Below are 19,619 nucleotides of genomic sequence, written 5' to 3'. Positions count from 1 at the left end.
CAGAAATGCCATGAGTGGGTATGTCAGTCGCACAATGCAACCATAAGATTGATTGACTGTATGATTGCACTATTAACTGTAAACTATCAGATTGTAAACTAATCTACCATGAGTGACTAATTTCCAACCTTGTGGGATAATATAACCAACCATCTAAATGTAAGTTGGGTCAGCAATATTATTATCTTGTAGTTCTGTTGAAATAAAGTATGGGTTTGCATATACTTGTATGAATTGGCACAAAACAAGGTACAGATATTGTGCGTAACATCATGAAGATTAGTTTGACTTAATTTTTTTTTCCTTTTTGTATCAAATTTTGCTGTGCCATATCTTCCTGCTAGCTGAAGTTTTGGGTAAGTTGAGCTCTACCCTGCTGGCTGGTGATTAAACCTTTTTGTGGGATACATGTGTATAAATGATATTCACCAGTAACTGCCAGTCTGTTTCTTCCCTTTGCCTCTCTCCTTTTCTCCTCATCTCCCACTAAGAAAAAGCCTTTGAATATCTCAATGTTTTAATGCTGGCACCTTTTGTTTTGAAATGAATAAAGAAGCAGCACACTGTGCAATATGTGTTCTGTTGTACCATATTTAGAAATAAACCTGATGCAGTGAAAGAAGCACTTCAAGCTACAATGTGATTGGAAACTATTGACTAGGAAACAATTGCATTGTTGCAATACTTATTTGAAATTTAATCTGTGTGTTTGGTACTGTTTGCATTAAATAGCAACAGAAGTTTTACAATTGCTATGTCAAAGTTCCATTAATACAAAATGTAAAGGATTATGATGGTAAAAGATTTGACTTATCCTATGGAAAATGGAAATTATTCAAAGAGGAATTTAGTAAAATTCAACTGCATTGTTCTTTGTTTGAATATGATGCTTTCCTTAAGAGTTAGAAATATATATTCATGTTCTCAAGCACATAGCAGATGTGATATCGAGAAATGTGATTTGATGAACCTTTCTTAATTCTGCTCAATCATGTATAACTACTTATTTTAGTGAAATTACATTGTGCTGTAAATTCATTTGGCCCAACTGGTCTGTGTCAGTGTTTATGCTTCACATGAGCCTCCTCCCACCTAATTTCATCTAACCCGAGCTGCATATTCTCCTTTTCCTTTCTCCCTCATGTACTTATCCAGCTTCCCCTTAAATGTCCCGATGCTATTTGCCTCAACTACTCCTTGTGGTAGCAAGTTCCATATTCTAACCATTCCCTGAGTAAAGAAGTTTCTCCTGAATTCTTTATTGGATTTATTAGTGACTATCTTATGTTTATGACCCCTAGTTTTGGACTCTCTCCACGAGTGTCAACATCTTCTCTACGTCTACCCTATCAAACCACATCATCATTTTCAAGACCTCTATTAGGTCACCCTCAGCTTTCTCTTTTCTAGAGAAAAGAGCATCAGTCTGTCCAATCTTTCGTGATAGTTATAACCTCTCAGTTCTGGTATCATCCTTGTAAATCATTTTGCACCTTCTCCAGTGCCTCTACATATTTTTTGTAATATGGAGACCAGAACTGTACACAGTACTCCACGTGTGGTCGAAACAAGGTTCCATATAAGTTTAACGTAACTTCCCTACTTTTCAATTCTATTCCTCTAGAAATGAACCCCAGTACTTTGTTTACATTTTTTATGGCCTTGTTAACTTGTGTTGCTACTTTTAATGATTTGTGAATGTGTACCCCGAGATCCCTTTACACGCCCATTCTGCAAGTTTATTAAAGTCACCTTGTATTTTGTTGGTCTTCCGCAGTGTTAACTATACCCCCCCAATTTGGTGTCATCCGCAAATTTTGAAATTGTACATCCAATTCCCGAGTCCAAATCGTTTATGTAAATGGTGAACAGCAGTGGTCCCAGCACCGATCCCTGTGGAACACCACTTCCCACCTTCCGCCAGTCTGAGCTTACTCTCTATTCTGTTTTGTAGCCAGCTTGCCATCCATTCTGCTACTTGTGCCCTGACTCCGCGTGATCTGACTTTTGTCATGAGTCTTCTATGCGGTACCTTATCAAAGGCCTTTTGAAAATCCAAGTATATTATATCCACTGCATTACCCTTGACTGCTGTTTGTTACTTCAAAGAATTCAGTTAGATTGGTCAAGCATCGCCTTCCCTTTTGAAATCCGTGTTGACAATCCTTTATTATACTTTCAGTTTCTAGATGTTTTTCTATTACATCTTTGAGTAAAGATTCCAGTATCTTTCCCACCACCGACTTTAAGCTAACTGGTCCGTGGTTCCCTGGACTTGTTCTATCTCCTTTTTAAAATATAGGAATAACATTGGCTGTCCATCAGTCCTCTGGCACTGTATTGTTTTCTGATGAATTTTTATAAATACATAATAGCTTCTTTTATTATGCATGGATGTAATCTATCCAGACCAGGGCTTTTATTCTCTCTAAGTTTAACTAGTTTATTAATTATCTCCCCCTTTCTATCTTAAATGTCTTGATTTTTTTTTGACCAAGAAGATAGCAAATGAGACAACAAAAAGTAAAAACCTTAGATTGAACTTTTTTTGTGTATATGTACCACCGTATCCATGTTTTCAAGCTGTAGATTGTACAGTACCATAGTCTAATCACATGTTAAAGTGTGGTTAACACCACTTGCATTTTTGTCCACTTCAAAGTAAACATACAGCCGTTTTGGTACCGCTTGGACTGCAGTCATACAACTCTACTGACAATCACAGCGGGATAGAGATTCAAGAGGTTGTATCCTTTCTATTAAGACACTTTAGGTTAATTTTGAATCCACACACCTGGCAAGGAGCCCTGTGTACCAGATGCACGTGTCTGAAATTGAGGTACACACGGCCCATGATTTTCCGACCAATAATGTGTGCGCCTGAAGTTGTAGTGTGATCTGCCGGCAAGCATGGCTTCTCACAGACTTGTAAAGTTATGCACGCCGCACACGCACACACTATTGCTCGACAAACATTTCCACACTTCTCAACAGACAGCTCAAAAGTGGCACTGGGAAAGATTTGGGAGCAGTGTATATATTCTTGCTACAGAGTGAGAGTTATGAGCCGACAAGACTTTCAGGGGTCTGCAACCTGATTTCAGGGAGGAAAATCTAGGTAGGTATAGGCTGTAAGTTTGAAGGAATATATTAGACTAACCCAAATATGTATATGTGTGCAAGTAGCATGCCAAAGAAATTCCTGGAATGCCTACTCCTATTTTCTAGCAACAGGATTATTTTTTCAAAAAAAAATTAAATTTTATTTTAAATAAAAGTTAGCAGTTGAAATTAACGAATAAGGGCATAATAAGCCAAGTTGAAGTAAAGAAACATTTGGGGTCTAGCACTCATAAGGTGATTCATCTTCAGTTTGAAATGAGGACCGAACAGATTAAAAACTATGAAGTGTCACCATCGATTATGTGCTCAAGTCCAAAAATATAGGACCAGAAGACAAAAATGGGAATTAATGAAAAGTATATTTAAAACCGATATCAGGAAAAACATCTTTAGTCAGAATGAGAAGTGTTTGGCATAATCTACTGAGCAAATCAAAATAGGCAAAAATATGTAAAGGTTGTTCAAAATACAATTAGTTAATATAGAATCATAGAAGTTTACAACATGAAAACAGGCCCTTCGGCCCAACATGTCCATGTCGCCCAGTTTATACCACTAAGCTAGTCCCAATTGCCTGCACTTGGCCCATATCCCTCTATACCCATCTTACCCATGTAACTGTCCAAATGCTTTTTAAAAGTCAAAATTGTACCCGCCTCTACTACTGCCTCTGGCAGCTCGTTCCAGACACTCACCACCCTTTGAGTGAAAAAATTGCCCCTCTGGACCCTTTTGTATCTCTCCCCTCTCACCTTAAATCTATGCCCCCTCGTTATAGACTCCCCTACCTTTGGGAAAAGATTTTGACTATCTACCTTATCTATGCCCCTCATTATTTTATAGACTTCTATAAGATCACCCCTAAATCTCCTACTCTCCAGGGAAAAAAGTCTCAGTCCATCCAACCTCTCCCTATAAGTCAGACCATCAAGTCCCAGTAGCATCCTAGTAAATCTTTTCTGCACTCTTTCTAGTTTAATAATATCCTTTCTATAATAGGGTGACCAGAACTGTACACAGTATTCCAAGTGTGGCCTTACTAATGTCTTGTACAACTTCAATAAGACATCCCAACTCCTGTATTCAATGTTCTGACCAATGAAACCAAGCATGCTGAATGCCTTCTTCACCACCCTATCCACCTGTGACTCCACTTTCAAGGAGCTATGAACTCTCCCCAACGCCCTACCATTAACGGAGTAGGTCCTGGCCCGATTCGATCTACCAAAATGCATCACCTCACATTTATCTAAATTAAATTCCATCTGCCATTCATCGGCCCACTGGCCCAATTGATCAAGATCCCGTTGCAATCCTAGATAACCTTCTTCACTGTCCACAATGCCACCAATCTTGGTGTCATCTGCAAACTTACTAACCATGCCTCCTAAATTCTCATCCAAATCATTAATATAAATAACAAATAACAGCGGACCCATCACCGATCCCTGAGGCACACCGCTGGTCACAGGCCTCCAGTTTGAAAAACAACCCTCTACAACCACCCTCTGTCTTCTGCCGTCAATCCAATTTTGTATCCAATTGGCTACCTCACCTTGGATCCCGTGAGATTTAACCTTATGTAACAACCTACCATGCGGTACCTTGTCAAAGGCTTTGCTAAAGTCCATGTAGACCACGTCTACTGCACAGCCCTCATCTATCTTCTTGGTTACCCCTTCAAAAAACTCAATCAAATTTGTGAGACATGATTTTCCTCTCACAAAACCATGCTGACTGTTCCTAATCAGTCCCTGCCTCTCCAAATGCCTGCAGATCCTGTCCCTCAGAATACCCTCTAACAACTTACCCACTACAGATGTCAGGCTCACCGGTCTGTAGTTCCCAGGCTTTTCCCTGCCGCCCTTCTTAAACAAAGGCACAACATTTGCTACCCTCCAATCTTCAGGCACCTCACCTGTAGCGGTGGATGATTCAAATATCTCTGATAGGGGACCCGCAATTTCCTCCCTAACCTCCCATAACGTCCTGGGATACATTTCATCAGGTCCCAGAGATTTATCTACCTTGATCCGCGATAAGACTTCCAGCACCTCCCTCTCTGTAATATGTACACTCCTCAAGACATCACTATTTATTTCCCCAAGTTCCCTAACATCCATGCCTTTCTCAACCGTAAATACCGATGCGAAATATTCATTTAGGATCTCACCCATCTCTTCTGGTTCCACACATAGATGACCTTGTTGATCCTTAAGAGGCCCTGCTCTCTCCCTAGTTACTCTTTTGCCCTTTATGTATTTGTAGAAGCTCTTTGGATTCTCCTTTGCCTTATCTGCCAAAGCAATCTCATGTCCCCTTTTTGCCCTCCTGATTTCTCTCTTAACTCTACTCCGGCAATCTCTATACTCTTCAAGGGATCCACTTGATCTCAGCTGCCTATGCATGTCATATGCCTCCTTCTTCTTTTTGACTAGGGCCTCAATCTCCCGAGTCATCCAAGGTTCCCTACTTCTACCAGCCTTGCCCTTCACTTTATAAGGAATGTGCTTACCCTGAACCCTGGTTAACACACTTTTGAAAGCCTCCCACTTACCAGACGTCCCTTTGCCTGCCAATAGACTCTCCCAATCAACTTCTGAAAGTTCCTGTCTAATACCATCAAAATTGGCCTTTCCCCAATTTAGAATTTTAACTTTTGGGCCAGACCTATCCTTCTCCATAGCTATCTTAAAACTAATGGAATTATGATCACTGGTCCCAAAGTGATCCCTCACTAACACTTCTGTCACCTGCCCTTCCTTATTTCCCAAGAGGAGGTCAAGTTTTGCCCCCTCTCTAGTCGGGCCATCCACATACTGAATGAGAAATTCCTCCTGAATACACTCAACAAATTTCTCTCCATCCAAGCCCCTAATGCCATGGCTGTCCCAGTCAATGTTAGGAAAGTTAAAGTCCCCTACTATTACCACCCTATTTTTCTTGCAGCTGTCTGTAATCTCCTTACATATTTGCTCCTCAATTTCCCGTTGACTATTTGGGGGTCTGTAGTACAATCCTATCAAAGTGATCTCTCCCTTCTTATTTTTCAGTTCTACCCATATAGACGAAGTGAGCGAACCCTCGGATATAACTCCTCTCACTACTGCCGTGATGTTCTCCCTAATCAAGAACGCAACTCCCCCTCCTCTCTTACCTCCTGCTCTATCTTTCCTATGGCATCTGTACCCTGGAACATTGAGCTGCCAGTCCTGCCCCTCCCTTAGCCATGTTTCAGTAATAGCTATAACATCCCAGTCCCATGTACCCATCCATGCCCTGAGTTCATCTGCCTGCCCATCAGACTTCTTGCATTGAAATAAATGCAGTTTAATCTAGACTTCCCTTGGTCTTTGCCCTGCTTTCTCAAACCATCTGTCTGGTCATGTTTTGTACACTCTCCCTTACTGCCTTTTGTTTCTGTCACCACTTTACTTCCCACTGACTTCCTGCATCGGTTCCCATCCCCCTGCCACATTAGTTTAAACCCTCCCCAACAGCACTAGCAAACACTCCCCCTAGGACATTGGTTCCAGTCCTGCCCAGATGCAGACCGTCCAATTTGTACTGGTCCCACCTCCCCCAGAACCAGTTCCAATGGCCCAGGAATTTGAATCCCTCCCTCTTGCACCATCTCTCAAGCCACATATTCATCCTAGCTATCCTGTCATTCCTACTCTGACTAGCCCGTGGCACTGTTAGCAATCCTGAGATTACTACCTTTGAGGTCCTACTTTTTAGTTTAACTCCTAACTCCCTAAATTCAACTTGTAGGACCTCATCCCGTGTTTTACCTATATCGTTGGTACCAATATGCACCACGACAACTGGCTGTTCACCCTCCCCCTCCAGAATGTCCTGCAGCCGCTCCGAGACATCCCTGACCCTTGCACCAGGGAGGCAACATACCATCCTGGAATCTCGGTCCGCAGAAACGCCTGTCTATTCCCCTTACAATCGAGTCCCCTATCACTATAGCTCTGCCACTCTTTTTCCTGCCCTCCTGTGCAGCAGAGCCAGCCACGGTGCCATGAACCTGGCCGCTGTCACCTTCCCCTGGTGAGCCATCTCCCCCAACAGTATCTGCTCCTCGACACCAGTTCTTCTGCTACCCACTGTTCATTGGAGGTGACTGAGCCGACTTCTCCCAGAATGCCCCTCTGTCTCCTCTGCTGGATGCAAGAGTTACTGTATTAGAGGGATGAGCTTCAATGGGCAGAATGTCCTTTTCTCATCTGACTTTTATGCCTTTTTTTTCCTTGCCACTTTCTTTTTCTCCCTTCTCAAAGGCACTGACTCTTGCTGGGTACAGTTGCATAGGCGCCATCCATTGTCTTGAATAATGGACACAGTACAGTACTTATGTGTAAGCCCAGACCTTGGCTATGTGGAACGTCACAGCCAACTCTGTCTGATCTTTCCTTCATCTGACACCTGCATACTTCGAACAGGTTGTTGAATAGTGATGAATAATGAGAACCCTGGCTAAATTTCACCTTCCGAACACACAAGCGCTTAGGCCAGATGTAATGCCGGTGAGGCTGAAATCGGCTCCCCACACAGACTGGGGTTTGAAACTGCTTTCTTTTTATGCTTTTCTATTTTGAATTTTGATGTAATTTCCACAAAATACAAAATATCTTGGGGATATAACATCACAAACCACAAGGGCTTCAGACTTGCACAGAAGGGAAATGTTTACATATTATGTATAAGTTGAAATAACTTGAAGGGACGTCGTTTAAAATTTTCTGATGTGAACAGTGAATTCAAAATATTCTGACAGATGTTATGATACTGCCGACCAAAGTTTTTGGCCTAGGTTATACTTACCATTCATTATATGAGCACTTATATGAGCATTTTATGTAATGGAAAATTGGGAAGTAAAATATTCCAGTAAAAGTGTTCTAGGAAAAGATAATTCTGCAATACCAAATGTTCAAACCCATGGATATTTGCATAACTTAATGATGTCTGTAAATAACAAGTCACAGCATAATCTGGTGACTTTGTCTTTCAAAGCAATTAAAAGAGCATGTTTTATAGGTGATGATAGAATCACCACTTTTACTAGAACTGGAGGAATCAGCAACTGCTGTGATAATCTGAGGAAAGGAGGAATTTTTTTGGGGGGGGGGAATAGTTACTGTGGAAAGTATTCTCATAAACATCATAATCCTTTACAAATCATCCTACTACTTCTGCCCTAAAATTTACTTTTCCAATGGACAGCATGCAACGCTACCAATTTTATTTCTTTCAGCTCAGCCAATTCAGGGGTAAATGTCGTTTCACCGTATATCTGTAATTCAACCAAGTCATTTTGCTGTTATGACCAGGTTGAGTGTGATCGCTCTGAACCCATCTCCACTTGGATTGGTTCTAGGAGGCAAAGGGAGCTGAAACAACCCTGTACCTGCAGTTGATGATGTTTTTCCGTCCCGTTCCCCCCCTCCCCCCCAAAGTAATCGTCTGTGTGGTAGCCTTGTCCGTGGTTTATTGTTCCTACTGCACTTTCTCAATGTTTTGTGAGTGGATTGTGCACTGAAGTATTACTGGTGATTGAATTATAGAGGCACCATAATTTCTAACACTTAATTAAGCATGTTAATGATGTCTTGTTCATGTATTTCACTATGCGTTTACTTACAACATATTGGATGTGCTTTTGGTGTTTTGTGATGCACTATGGGTTGGGAATGGAGCACAGAATTGCACTTTTAAAAGTGTTCTCACCTGGTTCGTGATCAGTTTAAACGTGTTTTAATTTCTCACTAAGAAATCAGAAATTGGCTTGTTCACATTCTGAAAGATGGTGTTTATATAGCTGAATATATTAGACCTTTTACTGAAAAGGTCTCGGGGCCCATTATCCTTTCTCGTTTGCTGAACATTTAAGAATGTTTGAATGCAGACGACTGTTTCACCTTCCTGAAATGCTCCAGGTAGGTAGCACAGAATTGAAGATTTATTTCTACCAACATAGGCGCTTCCAGATCCACTGGAAAATGTTATCTAAATACTGTTTATCAATTTTATATATTGTAAAGGGTAATTGGGTTCAAGGAGGGACAAGAAAAGCAGCATTTTGATCCAATGTGAAAACAAATATTTGCAAAGTATGTAAAAGGATTAAATCGATTGCAATTGGCTGTAGCGGAAACCAGAATTTCTGATGAAACATTTACAATGTTACAAATTACAAGATTTGAGAATATACTCTATACCAGTGATTTAGTTTCCTTCAGCATGTTTATTTCACTTTTGAATCAGCTTTGTTCTGTTTATTTGGAGGGGGTGGTAAATCTTTTTTTGTACAGAATACCAGAGTACATTTTTTTTTGACCTTTCGATAATAGAATAGCTTCAAGTGAAAAGAATTTCTGTTTCAATTTTATTGGGGGTGCATTTTGAAGACAAGAAGGAAAAGGTAGTCGAGGGCAATTGGTGCCAATTTATTCAACTTTCTAGTGAGCACTGCCCCATTTTTTGTTCAGCCGGGTAGCTTTGGTTGCCTGCTATTCATTGAAGTGGCACGCATTTTGAGCTTGACAAATATTGTCACCTGTGGCGTATTTATATATTTGTTATATTTAATGTAAAACTTTTGACTAAAATATTGTTTGCGATCTACGTAACAAAAAGGAATTTTCAGAGCAGAAATGCAAAGGACTGAGTCTCTGAAAGCAAATATACCTTTCTGCTTATCTTATTTATAAGTCTTAGTACCACGTCCAAACACTCAGCAGAACAAATAGGAAGCTTGCACAGCACAAAACTGTAGGAGGATAGAAGATTATAAATTGATTTGCGTACATGCATATAACAGTGTGTGTTGAATTGTAAACTATTTCTCAAGATTGCTTGTATTTCTTAGATTTTTTTTCTGGCATAGTACCTGAAATTTAAAGAAGGCTTGCCCTTTACGAAAACAAAAGTGTTTAGAATGATGAAGCCCATTTACTCAGTGAGTTGCTAAGCCATACAGATCAGGTAGGACCCAGATTTCATCTCTGGTCTGTGCTGATTTAGTTAAAAGCAAAATGCTACAGATGCTGGAAATGTGAAACAAAAACGGTAAACGCTAGAAACACTCAGCAGGTCAGGCAGCATCTGCGGAGAGAAAACAGATCAGTTAATGTTTCAGATGTGGATCCTTGATCAGAACTGGTGATGGCTCTACTCCTCAAACATTAACTTGTCTGTTCTCTCCACAGTTGCTATCTGCCCTGCTGAGTATTTAGAGGATTTTTTGTTTTTGTTAATATGTTGGGAGGGCAAAAAACTGGCAAGAGGGAAAAAAAATGACGGCCATTAATGTTTTTTTTAAAATCGATCATTATTTCTGTATCTTTTCAGGAAAGGGAGACATTCAACCTCAGTTGGACAGCGCATTGCAAGATGTAAATGATAAATATCTTCTGCTGGAAGAAACGGAAAAGCAAGCCGTCCGTCGAGCCCTCATTGAAGAACGTAGTCGCTTCTGTGCTTTTGTTTCCATGTTGCGGCCTGTGGTTGTAAGTTTGTTCTTCTGCTTAATTGGAAAGGACATTACTGCATAATTGCACTCAAAGACTATTAATGTTACTAAAAAGGAACTAGAGAGTCTGTTGCATTGGGTGTTAAAATAAATGTTGAGGGCTGATTCATTTTACTCATTACTTGGCTTCTTAATCCATTCTCTCTGTTGGAAGCAAGGTGATATTTTCATCATTCTGATCCAGTTTTGTGAATGCTTAATCCCTTTATAGGAAAAAAGAAAGGACTTGCTTTTATGTAGCACCATTCACGACCTCAGTATGTTCCAAGGTGCTTTACAGCCATGAAGTACTTTTGAAGTTTTAGTCACTATTGTAATGTAGGGAAACGCATCAGCCAATTTGCACCAGTGCAGGGTCCCACAAACAGCAATGAGGTACATGACCAGATAATCTGTTTTAGTGATGTTAGTTGAGGAATAAATATTGGCCAGGAGAACTCCCCTGCTCCTCTTCACATGCTGCTATGGGATCTTTTACACCTACCCGAGAGGGAAGATGGGATGTCAGTGTAACATCTCCATCAAAAGATGGCACCTCCAACAGTGCAGCACTCCCTCATAAATGCACGGAGATGTCAGCGTGGATCATGTGCTCAAGTCTCTGGAGTGGAGCTTGAACCCACAACCTACTGACTGAGTCAAGGCTGCTACCAATGAACTATGGCTGACACATTTTATTTATTTATTTATATATATAAATATAACCTTTACAAAATACAGTTTAAGCCTGTTCTGCCATTTATACAAGGCCTGCCAAATATTCATCTAATACTTTTAAAGCTCCCTGAAGTACTTTGTACCAAAACAAAAACAAAAAATTGCTTTACATAATAGAAATGCAGAGTGGCCAGGTTAAAAAGTTGATACTATATGGTAAAACCTCAGTTTTATCTGCTTTAATATAGAAGGCTTGCTTTTCTCACCCTCTCCAAAAGTCAAAACAACACTGCCAACTGCTGCTCTGAACATTGAATATTCTGTTTCTCCCCACCCATTTCCTCTGTTGGTTCTGCTGGCTAAATCACCTGATTTTCCAGTTTACTGATGCTCTGTGCACCTGCCCTCAACTCCAGCTGTCAAGCCTGCCCCAGACTCAGAAAAACAGCCAGAAATGCTCCCAGTGCCAACCACTGAGATGAGAGTTAAAAGGTAATGTGAGCTTACCCCTAGCGATCCTGTAAGCAACCTCTCCAGTGCTCTCAGCTGAAAGGCAGACTTCAAAATTAGTAAAGACCCTGCTTGTTTATGTGCACTCGTGCAGACGAGAATGCGTTTGAACAAGCTGACTGTATATTGATCTTCAAACTGAGATCAGTGCTGCAGAAGTTGCAAATGGTTTCGCTGGAGGTGAGGACATGCCTTTAGCGATTGCCTCTGTTCAAGGACGATAGGGTGGCCATGGCTGACGTCAAGAGTGGCTTTGGCTGACGTCAGGAGTGGCTTTGGCTGGCTCTCTTTGCCCTGTCAAAGGCAGGTGGGTGAGTCAGCTGCGAGGCAACACATCAACTGTGCAGCACTGACTGCTCTTGCCAGCAGGACAAATGGAGGGGAATGCTGCTGAAAATTAGCACTCACTTGTCTTTGCAGACAATTGAGAAGATGGATAATTGAGGTTCTACTGTATTGCCAAATGGCTGTGGCATTTTATTTACTAAGTCCCCTCAAGGCAGAATTGGGTGTTAGATCAGAGGAAGATCACAATGGTGTGATGCACATTTGAAATGTTCGCAGGTGATCTCCCTTTTACGTTAGGTGTGCACTTCACAGCTACTTTTAAGAAAAAAAAGTTGAAGCTAAAGATCACATGTTCAATCAGTAACAAACACACTTGTTTTGCTTTATTCAATTAGGAAAAACTATGGAGTAAGATCATGCAATAGATTATAACTGAATATTCACCCTTAAATGAGGACCTGATAAATTCCAAGTAATTAATCATTGAATAGTATGAAACTGTTGCTCATGAGTGAAATTAACTTTTTTTTTATATATACAGTTGTTCCCCAGTGTATAATACTGAATTCTTACAATTATGATGAGTGCTTTCTGCCTTCCGCTTGCCCATTTCCCCCCCACCCCCCGAAAAAGAAACTTAGGCAAGCTGTTTTTTATCTTCTCTACACAAAACTCCCAGGTTTTGTAAATCACCATAGCACTTGAATTATCTTGACTCCAAATGCAATCTACTCTTAATTCAAACTGCTTAATTCACATTATCTGATAATTCAAACTTTTTTTAGCATAAAAATGACTTTAATTGTAAGGAGTGAAGTGTACTGTTTTAGCTAGCAAGTCATAGATGATTATCTATCTCCATTATTCGGTACAGACATTGATTTTTAAATACCGTTTAAATTTACTGTTTGCTTTATGAGAAGAAAAGTTACTTCAATTCCATATGATGCTACATGTATGAGATAACACAAAGCTGATCCCTAATGTTAAAGGTCTGTGTTATGAGGAAAGATTGGATAAACTTGGACTAACTTGTGCTTTTCAACCTTGAAAGAAGGCATCTGAGAGGTAATGTTAGAGGTGTACAACATGGTAAATAGTATGGAAAAGGTAATCCAGAAAATTTCTTTTAATTGAATTGCAAGATTAGGACAGAGGGACAGATTCAAGCTAGTAAATTGCAAATTTAGGATTGATATCATGAAGTTTTTCACCCAAAGAGTTATCAATACATGGCATAAACTTCCAGATGGAGTCGTGGAGGCAAAAATCCTGAAATCATTTAAGAAACCATTGTTTACAGCCATGGGGACACATAAGGTTCTTTCTGGATGGATGATCTAAGATGAGGTGAATGGCCTTCCTCATTTATAATTATCTTGTGATCTTCTGAGAGATGTGGAGTATACTATTTCCCAGTTAAATGCAAAATGAAACCAAATATCTTTTCATATCAAATCACGTGGAACATTAGCACTTCAGCTTGTTTAGTTTAATCTTGAGACCCCGCTATTCTTCAGCATCCATCATGACACCCACATGCGGCATAAATATTAAAACTGCCCACACAAACTTTACCTAGCGCACATCAAAGTTTTGATGTTGACAAACTGCCCTAGGCTTGTTTTCATGATTTATTTTCATTTGAATCCCTTGCTGTTTCTGCCCAGTAACACAAGCTGTTTGGCCCAAAAAATATGCCTCAGCTCCAACCAAAGAAGAACACCCCTCACTGTATCAGTTTGACAGTTTTCTATTTTGCACACCAGTGACCTCCGTGAAACTGCAAGCTTTATGCCATGGGTCTGTGCCCCTAGAAACTGGATTCACGTAGGAGCCTTAGTCAACAGCCAGAGGAGAATTTCACCTCAGTCTATATGAGTGAAGTGTGGGTTTAGTAGCGACTGAGCGGAAAACTAAGAAGTGAGTTATAATTGTGGACGCTCCTCCAGCGGTCTGCATTGTAGGAACAGCCCCTCGAACCTGTTTTTTTATTATTCATTCATGGGATGTGGGCTTCACTGGCAAGGCCAGCATTTATTGCCCATCCCTAATTGCACTTGAGAAGGTGGTGGTGAGCTGCCTTCTTGAACTGATGCAGTCCATGTGGTGAAGGTTCTCCCACAGTACTGTTAGGTAGGGAGTTCCAGGATTTTGACCCAGCGACGATGAAGGAACGGCGATATATTTCCAAGTCAGGATGGTGGGTGACTTGGAGGGGAACGTGCAAGTGGTGGTGTTCCCATGTGCCTGCTGCCCTTGTCCTTCCAGGTGGTAGGAGGTGCTGTCGAAGAAGCCTTGGCGAGTTGCTGCAGTGCATCCTGTGGATGGTACACACTGCAGCCATGGTGTGCCGGTGGTGGAGGGAGTGAACGTTTAAGATGGTGGATGGGGTTCCAATCAAGTGGGCTGCTTTGTCCAGGATAGTGTTGAGCTTCTTGAGTGTTATTGGAGCTGCACTCATCCAGGCAAGTGGAGAGTATTCCATCACACTCCTGACTTGTGCCTTGTAGATGAGGTGGTGAGTCACTTGCTGCAGAATACCCAGCTTCTGACCTGCTCTTGTAGCCACAGTATTTATATGGCTGGTCCAGTTAAGTTTCTGGTCAATGGTGACCCCCAGGATGTTGATGGTGGGGGATTCGGCAATGGTAATGCCGTTGAATGTCAAGGGGAGGTGGTTAGACTCTCTCTTGTTGGAGATGGTCATTGCCTGGCACTTGTCTGGCACAAATATTACTTGCCACTTATCAGCCCAAGCCTGGATGTTGCCCAGGTCTTGCTGCATGCGGGCACGGACTGCTTCGTTATCTGAGGGGTTGTGAATGGAACTGAACACTGTGCAGTCATCAGAGATCATCCCCATTTCTGACCTTATGATGGAGGGAAGGTCATTGATGAAGCAGCTGAAGATGGTTGGGCCTTGGAAACTGCCCTGAGGAACTCCTGCAGCATTGTCCTGGGGCTGAGATGATTGGCCTCCACCAACCACTACCATCTTCCTTAATGCTAGGTATGACTCCAGCCGCTGGAGAGTTTTCTGCCTGATTCCCATTAACTTCAATTTTACTAGGGCTCCTTGATGCCACACTCGGTTCTTGCATTCAGTTGGAGTATGGCTGATCTGTACCTCAACTCCATTTTTCTGTCATTGCTCCATATCCCTTGATACCGTTGCCTAACAAACATCTTTCAATCTCAGTCTTGAAAATTTCAGTTGACCCAGAATCCAGTCTTTTGGGGGGAGTGTTCCAGATTTCCACTACCCTTTGTGTGAATAATGCTTCCTAATTTCACTCCTAAATGGCCCAGCTCTAATTTTTACATTGTGCCTCCTTATTCTGGATTTCTCTAACAGAGCAAATAGTTTCACTGTATTTACCCTATCGAATCCCTTTATCATTTTGAAGACCTCGATCACTCCTCAACCGTCTAAACTCAAGGGAATACAAGCCAAGTTTATGCAACCGACCATAATTTAGTCTTTTAAGCCTAGAAATTATTCTGGTAATTGTGCCCCGTACCCTTCCAATGTCAGTATATCTTTCCTGAGGTTTGGTACCCAAAACTGAACTGAAAAGATGGGGTCTGACCAAGCCCTGTACAAATGAAGCATCACTTTCTCACTTTAGTATTCCAACCCCCTTGAGATAAAGGCCAATATTCCATTAGCCTTTTTGATTACTTTTTGTACCTGCGCACTAGCTTTTAGTGACGTGTACATGGACACATATATCCCTTTGCTCTCCACAGCTCCAAGTCTCTTACCATAATGAAAATATTCTGAAATAAAAACTGAAAATGCCAGAAATACTCAGCAAGTCAGGCAGCATCTGTGGAGAAAGAAATAGTTAATGTTTTGGGTTGATGACCCTTCATCAGAACTGGAAGAAGTTGAAGATTAAACAGTTTTTAAGCAAGGACAGAGCGCGGGAAAGCGGGGGAGGAAGAACAAAAGGAAAGGTCTGTGTTAGGGTGGAGGGTAGGAGTGATTAATGACAAAAGGGGTGATGGTACAAGGCAAGGAGGGTGGTAATGGGACAAGTGAAGAAACACAAGATGGGTCTAGAGGAGCTGTAAATGGCAACATAAGAACCATTACCAGCACCAGCTGTCTGAAAAAATGGGCAAATGTAAGGAATCTTACAACACCAGGTTATAGTCCAACAATTTTATTTTCAAATCACAAGCTTTCGGAGATTATCCCCTTCGTCAGGATTCACCTGATGAAGGGGATAATCTCCGAAAGCTTGTGATTTGAAAATAAAATTGTTGGACTATAACCTGGTGTTGTAAGATTCCTTACATTTGTCCATCACCAGCATCTCCACATCATGAAAAAATGGGAGAAGTGGTTATGATCTGAAGTTATTGAAATCAGTGTTGAGTCCAGTAGGCTGTAAAGTGCCTAATCGAAAGTATTTTGCTTTTGAGAAAATATTCCGATTTGTCTTTCTCTGATCCAAAGTGGATGACCTCGCATTTCCCCACATTAAACTCCCATCTGCCATAGTTTTGCCCACTCACTTAGTATGTCTGTTCCTTTGTAATTTCCTGCTCCCATCGATCACAATTTATTATGCCTCCTAACTTAGTGGCATCTTTAAAATAGGATATACAACTCTGCATTGCTTCATCCTAGTTGTTAATGTATTCGGTGAAAAGCTGAGGACTACCTGGGGCACACCACTTGTCACATCCCACCAATCAGAGAACCTTCCTTTTATCCCTACCCTTTTTTCCTACCTTCCAACCAATTACCAACCCATGTCACAAAGTTGCCTCCAATACTGTGTGCTTTCATTTTTGGTGATAATCTTGTGCAGAACCTTATCAAATGCCTTCTGGAAGTCTATAGACAGTCTCCTCTCCACCATGCTCATGACTTCAAAAAAGTGAAAAAGATTAGTGAGACAAATCCATGCTGACTCTCTTTGGTCAGCTCATATTTGTCCAAGTGGTCAATCACTCTTTCTCTGATAGATTCCAGTAATACCCCACAATTGATGTTAAATTGATGGGCCCTAACTCGCACTAAGTCCCATTTACCCATCACACATGTGCTTGTGACCTATACTGGCTTCCAGTCAGGCAATGCCTCGATTTTAAAATTCTCATCCTTGTTTTCAAATCCCCTCATGGCCTCGCTCCTCCCTATCTATGTAACCTCTTTCAGTACTACAACCCGCCGAGATCTCTGCGCTCCTCCAATTCTGGCCTCTTGCGCATCCCTGATTTTCATCACTCCACCATTGGCGGCCATGCCTTCAGCTGCCTCGGCCCTAAGCTCTGAAATTCCATCCCTAAACCTCTCCGCCTCTCTACTTCTCCTCTTTTAAGACGCTCCTCAAAACCTACCTCTTTGACCAAGTTTTTGGTCACCTGTCCTAATACCTCCTTATGTGACTTGGTGTCAGATTTTATCTGATAACACTGCTGTGAACGTTTTACTACGTTAAAGATATTATATAAATGCAAGTTGTTGTCTGTAGTTACCTGATTTTTTTTCCCTCCTCCCTTCTTAAATAATGGAGCAGCATTTGCAATTTCAATCCAAAGGCACAATTCCTGAAAGTGGAGAGCTTTGGAAAATTATTACTCACGGATCTGTAATTTCCTCACCTATTTCTTTTAACATTCTAGGATGGAAACCATCAGATCCTGGAGATTGTCTATCTTAAGTCCCATTATTTCCTCCGTCACTTTTTTTAATGGTATTAAAGGTACAGCAAGCAGTTAGGAAGGCAAATGGCATGTTGGCCTTTATTGCAAGGGGGTTGGAGTACAAGAGGAAGGAAGTCTTGCTACAATTGTACAGGGCTTTGGTGAGACCACACCTGGTTTTGGTCTCCTTATCTAAGGAAGGATATACTTGCCTTTGAGGTGGTGCAACTAAGATTCACTAGATTGATTCCTGGGATAAGAGGGTTGTCCTATAAGGAGAGATTAAGGAGAATGGGCCTATATTCTCTGGAGTTTAGAAGAATGGACGGTGTTCTCCTTGAAACATATAAGATTCTTAGGGGGCTTGACAGGGTAGATGCTGAGAGGCTGTTTCCCCTGGCTGACGAGTCTGGAACTAGGGGGGCATAGTCTCAGGATAAGGGGTCGGCCATTTAAGATGAGATGAGGAATTTCTTCACTCAGAGGGTTGTAAATCTTTGGAATTCTTTACCCCAGTGAGTTGTGGATACTGAGTCATTGAGTATATTCAAGACTGAGATAGATAGATAGATTTTTGGACTCAAGGGGAATCAAGAGATATGGGGATCGAGCGGGAAAGTGGAGTTGAGGCCAAAGATCAGCCATGATCTTATTGAATGAAGGAGCAGGTTCGAGGGGCCCTATGGCCTACTCCTGCTCCTATTTCTTATGTTCTTAAATCCACTAAATTCCTTCCCTTGACTTATATTTAGATTCCCTTGTACTGTTGGTATTTTCTTCTTTCTCCACTGTGAAAACAGATACCAAGTACTCTATGAATAAATCTGCCACTTCTGTATTGTCCATTATAGTCTCACCTGCATCTGTCTTTAATGGGCCCACCTTCCCCTTTACCACTCGCTTTCTCTTAATATATTTCTCTAAACTTCTACGATTAGCTTTGATATTCCTTGCATTTTATTTTAATCATAGTCCCTTTTTGCACCGCGTATTACTTTTTTTGTACTACCTTTGTTGCTTTTTATAGCTCTCCCAATCTGTTTGATTTCCACTTTTCCTTGCTTTTGTGTAAACCTTTTCTTTCAGTTTGATACTGTCTCATACCTCAATTGTTAACCAAGGTTGCTTAACTACATGAGTGGGGCCTTTACCATCATAAATACCAATGTCCAACCCATTCAGTTCATTCCACATGACATTAAGAAGTGGCTGAGTGCACTGTATAGAGCAAAGGCTATTGACCCTGAAAACATCCTCCCTGAAGTGCTGAAGATCCATGCACCAGCATTAATCATTCCCCTAGCCAAGCTATTCTAGTGTGACTATGACACCGGTATCTACCTGATAATGTGAAAGATTGTCCAAATATATCCTGTCCACAAAAGAGAGGATAAATCTAAGCCAGCCATTATCATCCTATCGGCCTCTCTCAGTAATTGGCAAAATAATGGAAGGCGTCATCAACAGCGCCATCAAGCAGCACCTACTCACCAATAACCTGCTCGCTGATGCTCAGTTCAAATTCTGCCAGAAGCACTCGACCTCATCACTGCCTTAATCTAGATGTAGACATAAGAGCTGAATACCAGAGGAGAGGTGAGTGTAATTGCCCTTGATATCAAAGTAGCATTCAACCGAGTGTGGCCCCAAGCAAAACTGCAATCATTGGGGGTCAAAAGGAAAGCCCTCCATGGCTGGAGTAATGCCTGGCACAAAGGAAGTTGGTTGTAATTGTTGGAGGCCAATCGTCACAGCCACAGGATATCGCTGCAGAAATTCTTCAGGGAACCATTCTTGACCCAACCATCTTCAGTTGCTTCATCAATGACATTCT

The 19,619-nt window shown here is 41.3% G+C and overlaps 1 protein-coding gene across 4 annotated transcripts in view; it reads left to right on the top strand.

Annotated features, from left to right (window-relative positions):
• The window catches only part of LOC137320233 (protein MTSS 1-like), a 169,992-nt gene that overhangs the window by 133,358 nt on the left and 17,015 nt on the right, over positions 1-19,619 (top strand). For all 4 annotated transcript variants that reach the window (XM_067981976.1, XM_067981978.1, XM_067981975.1 and 1 more), the window contains exon 7: positions 10,486-10,643. In XM_067981976.1, the coding sequence (XP_067838077.1) occupies positions 10,486-10,643 (158 nt within the window). The remainder of the gene's footprint in view (positions 1-10,485; positions 10,644-19,619) is intronic.

This window comes from Heptranchias perlo, chromosome 3 (assembly GCF_035084215.1).
Source record: "Heptranchias perlo isolate sHepPer1 chromosome 3, sHepPer1.hap1, whole genome shotgun sequence".
Taxonomy (NCBI): Eukaryota; Metazoa; Chordata; class Chondrichthyes; order Hexanchiformes; family Hexanchidae; genus Heptranchias; species Heptranchias perlo.
The sequence above is the reverse complement of the archived record's forward strand: the minus strand, read 5'-3'. Positions and strand labels throughout refer to the sequence as shown.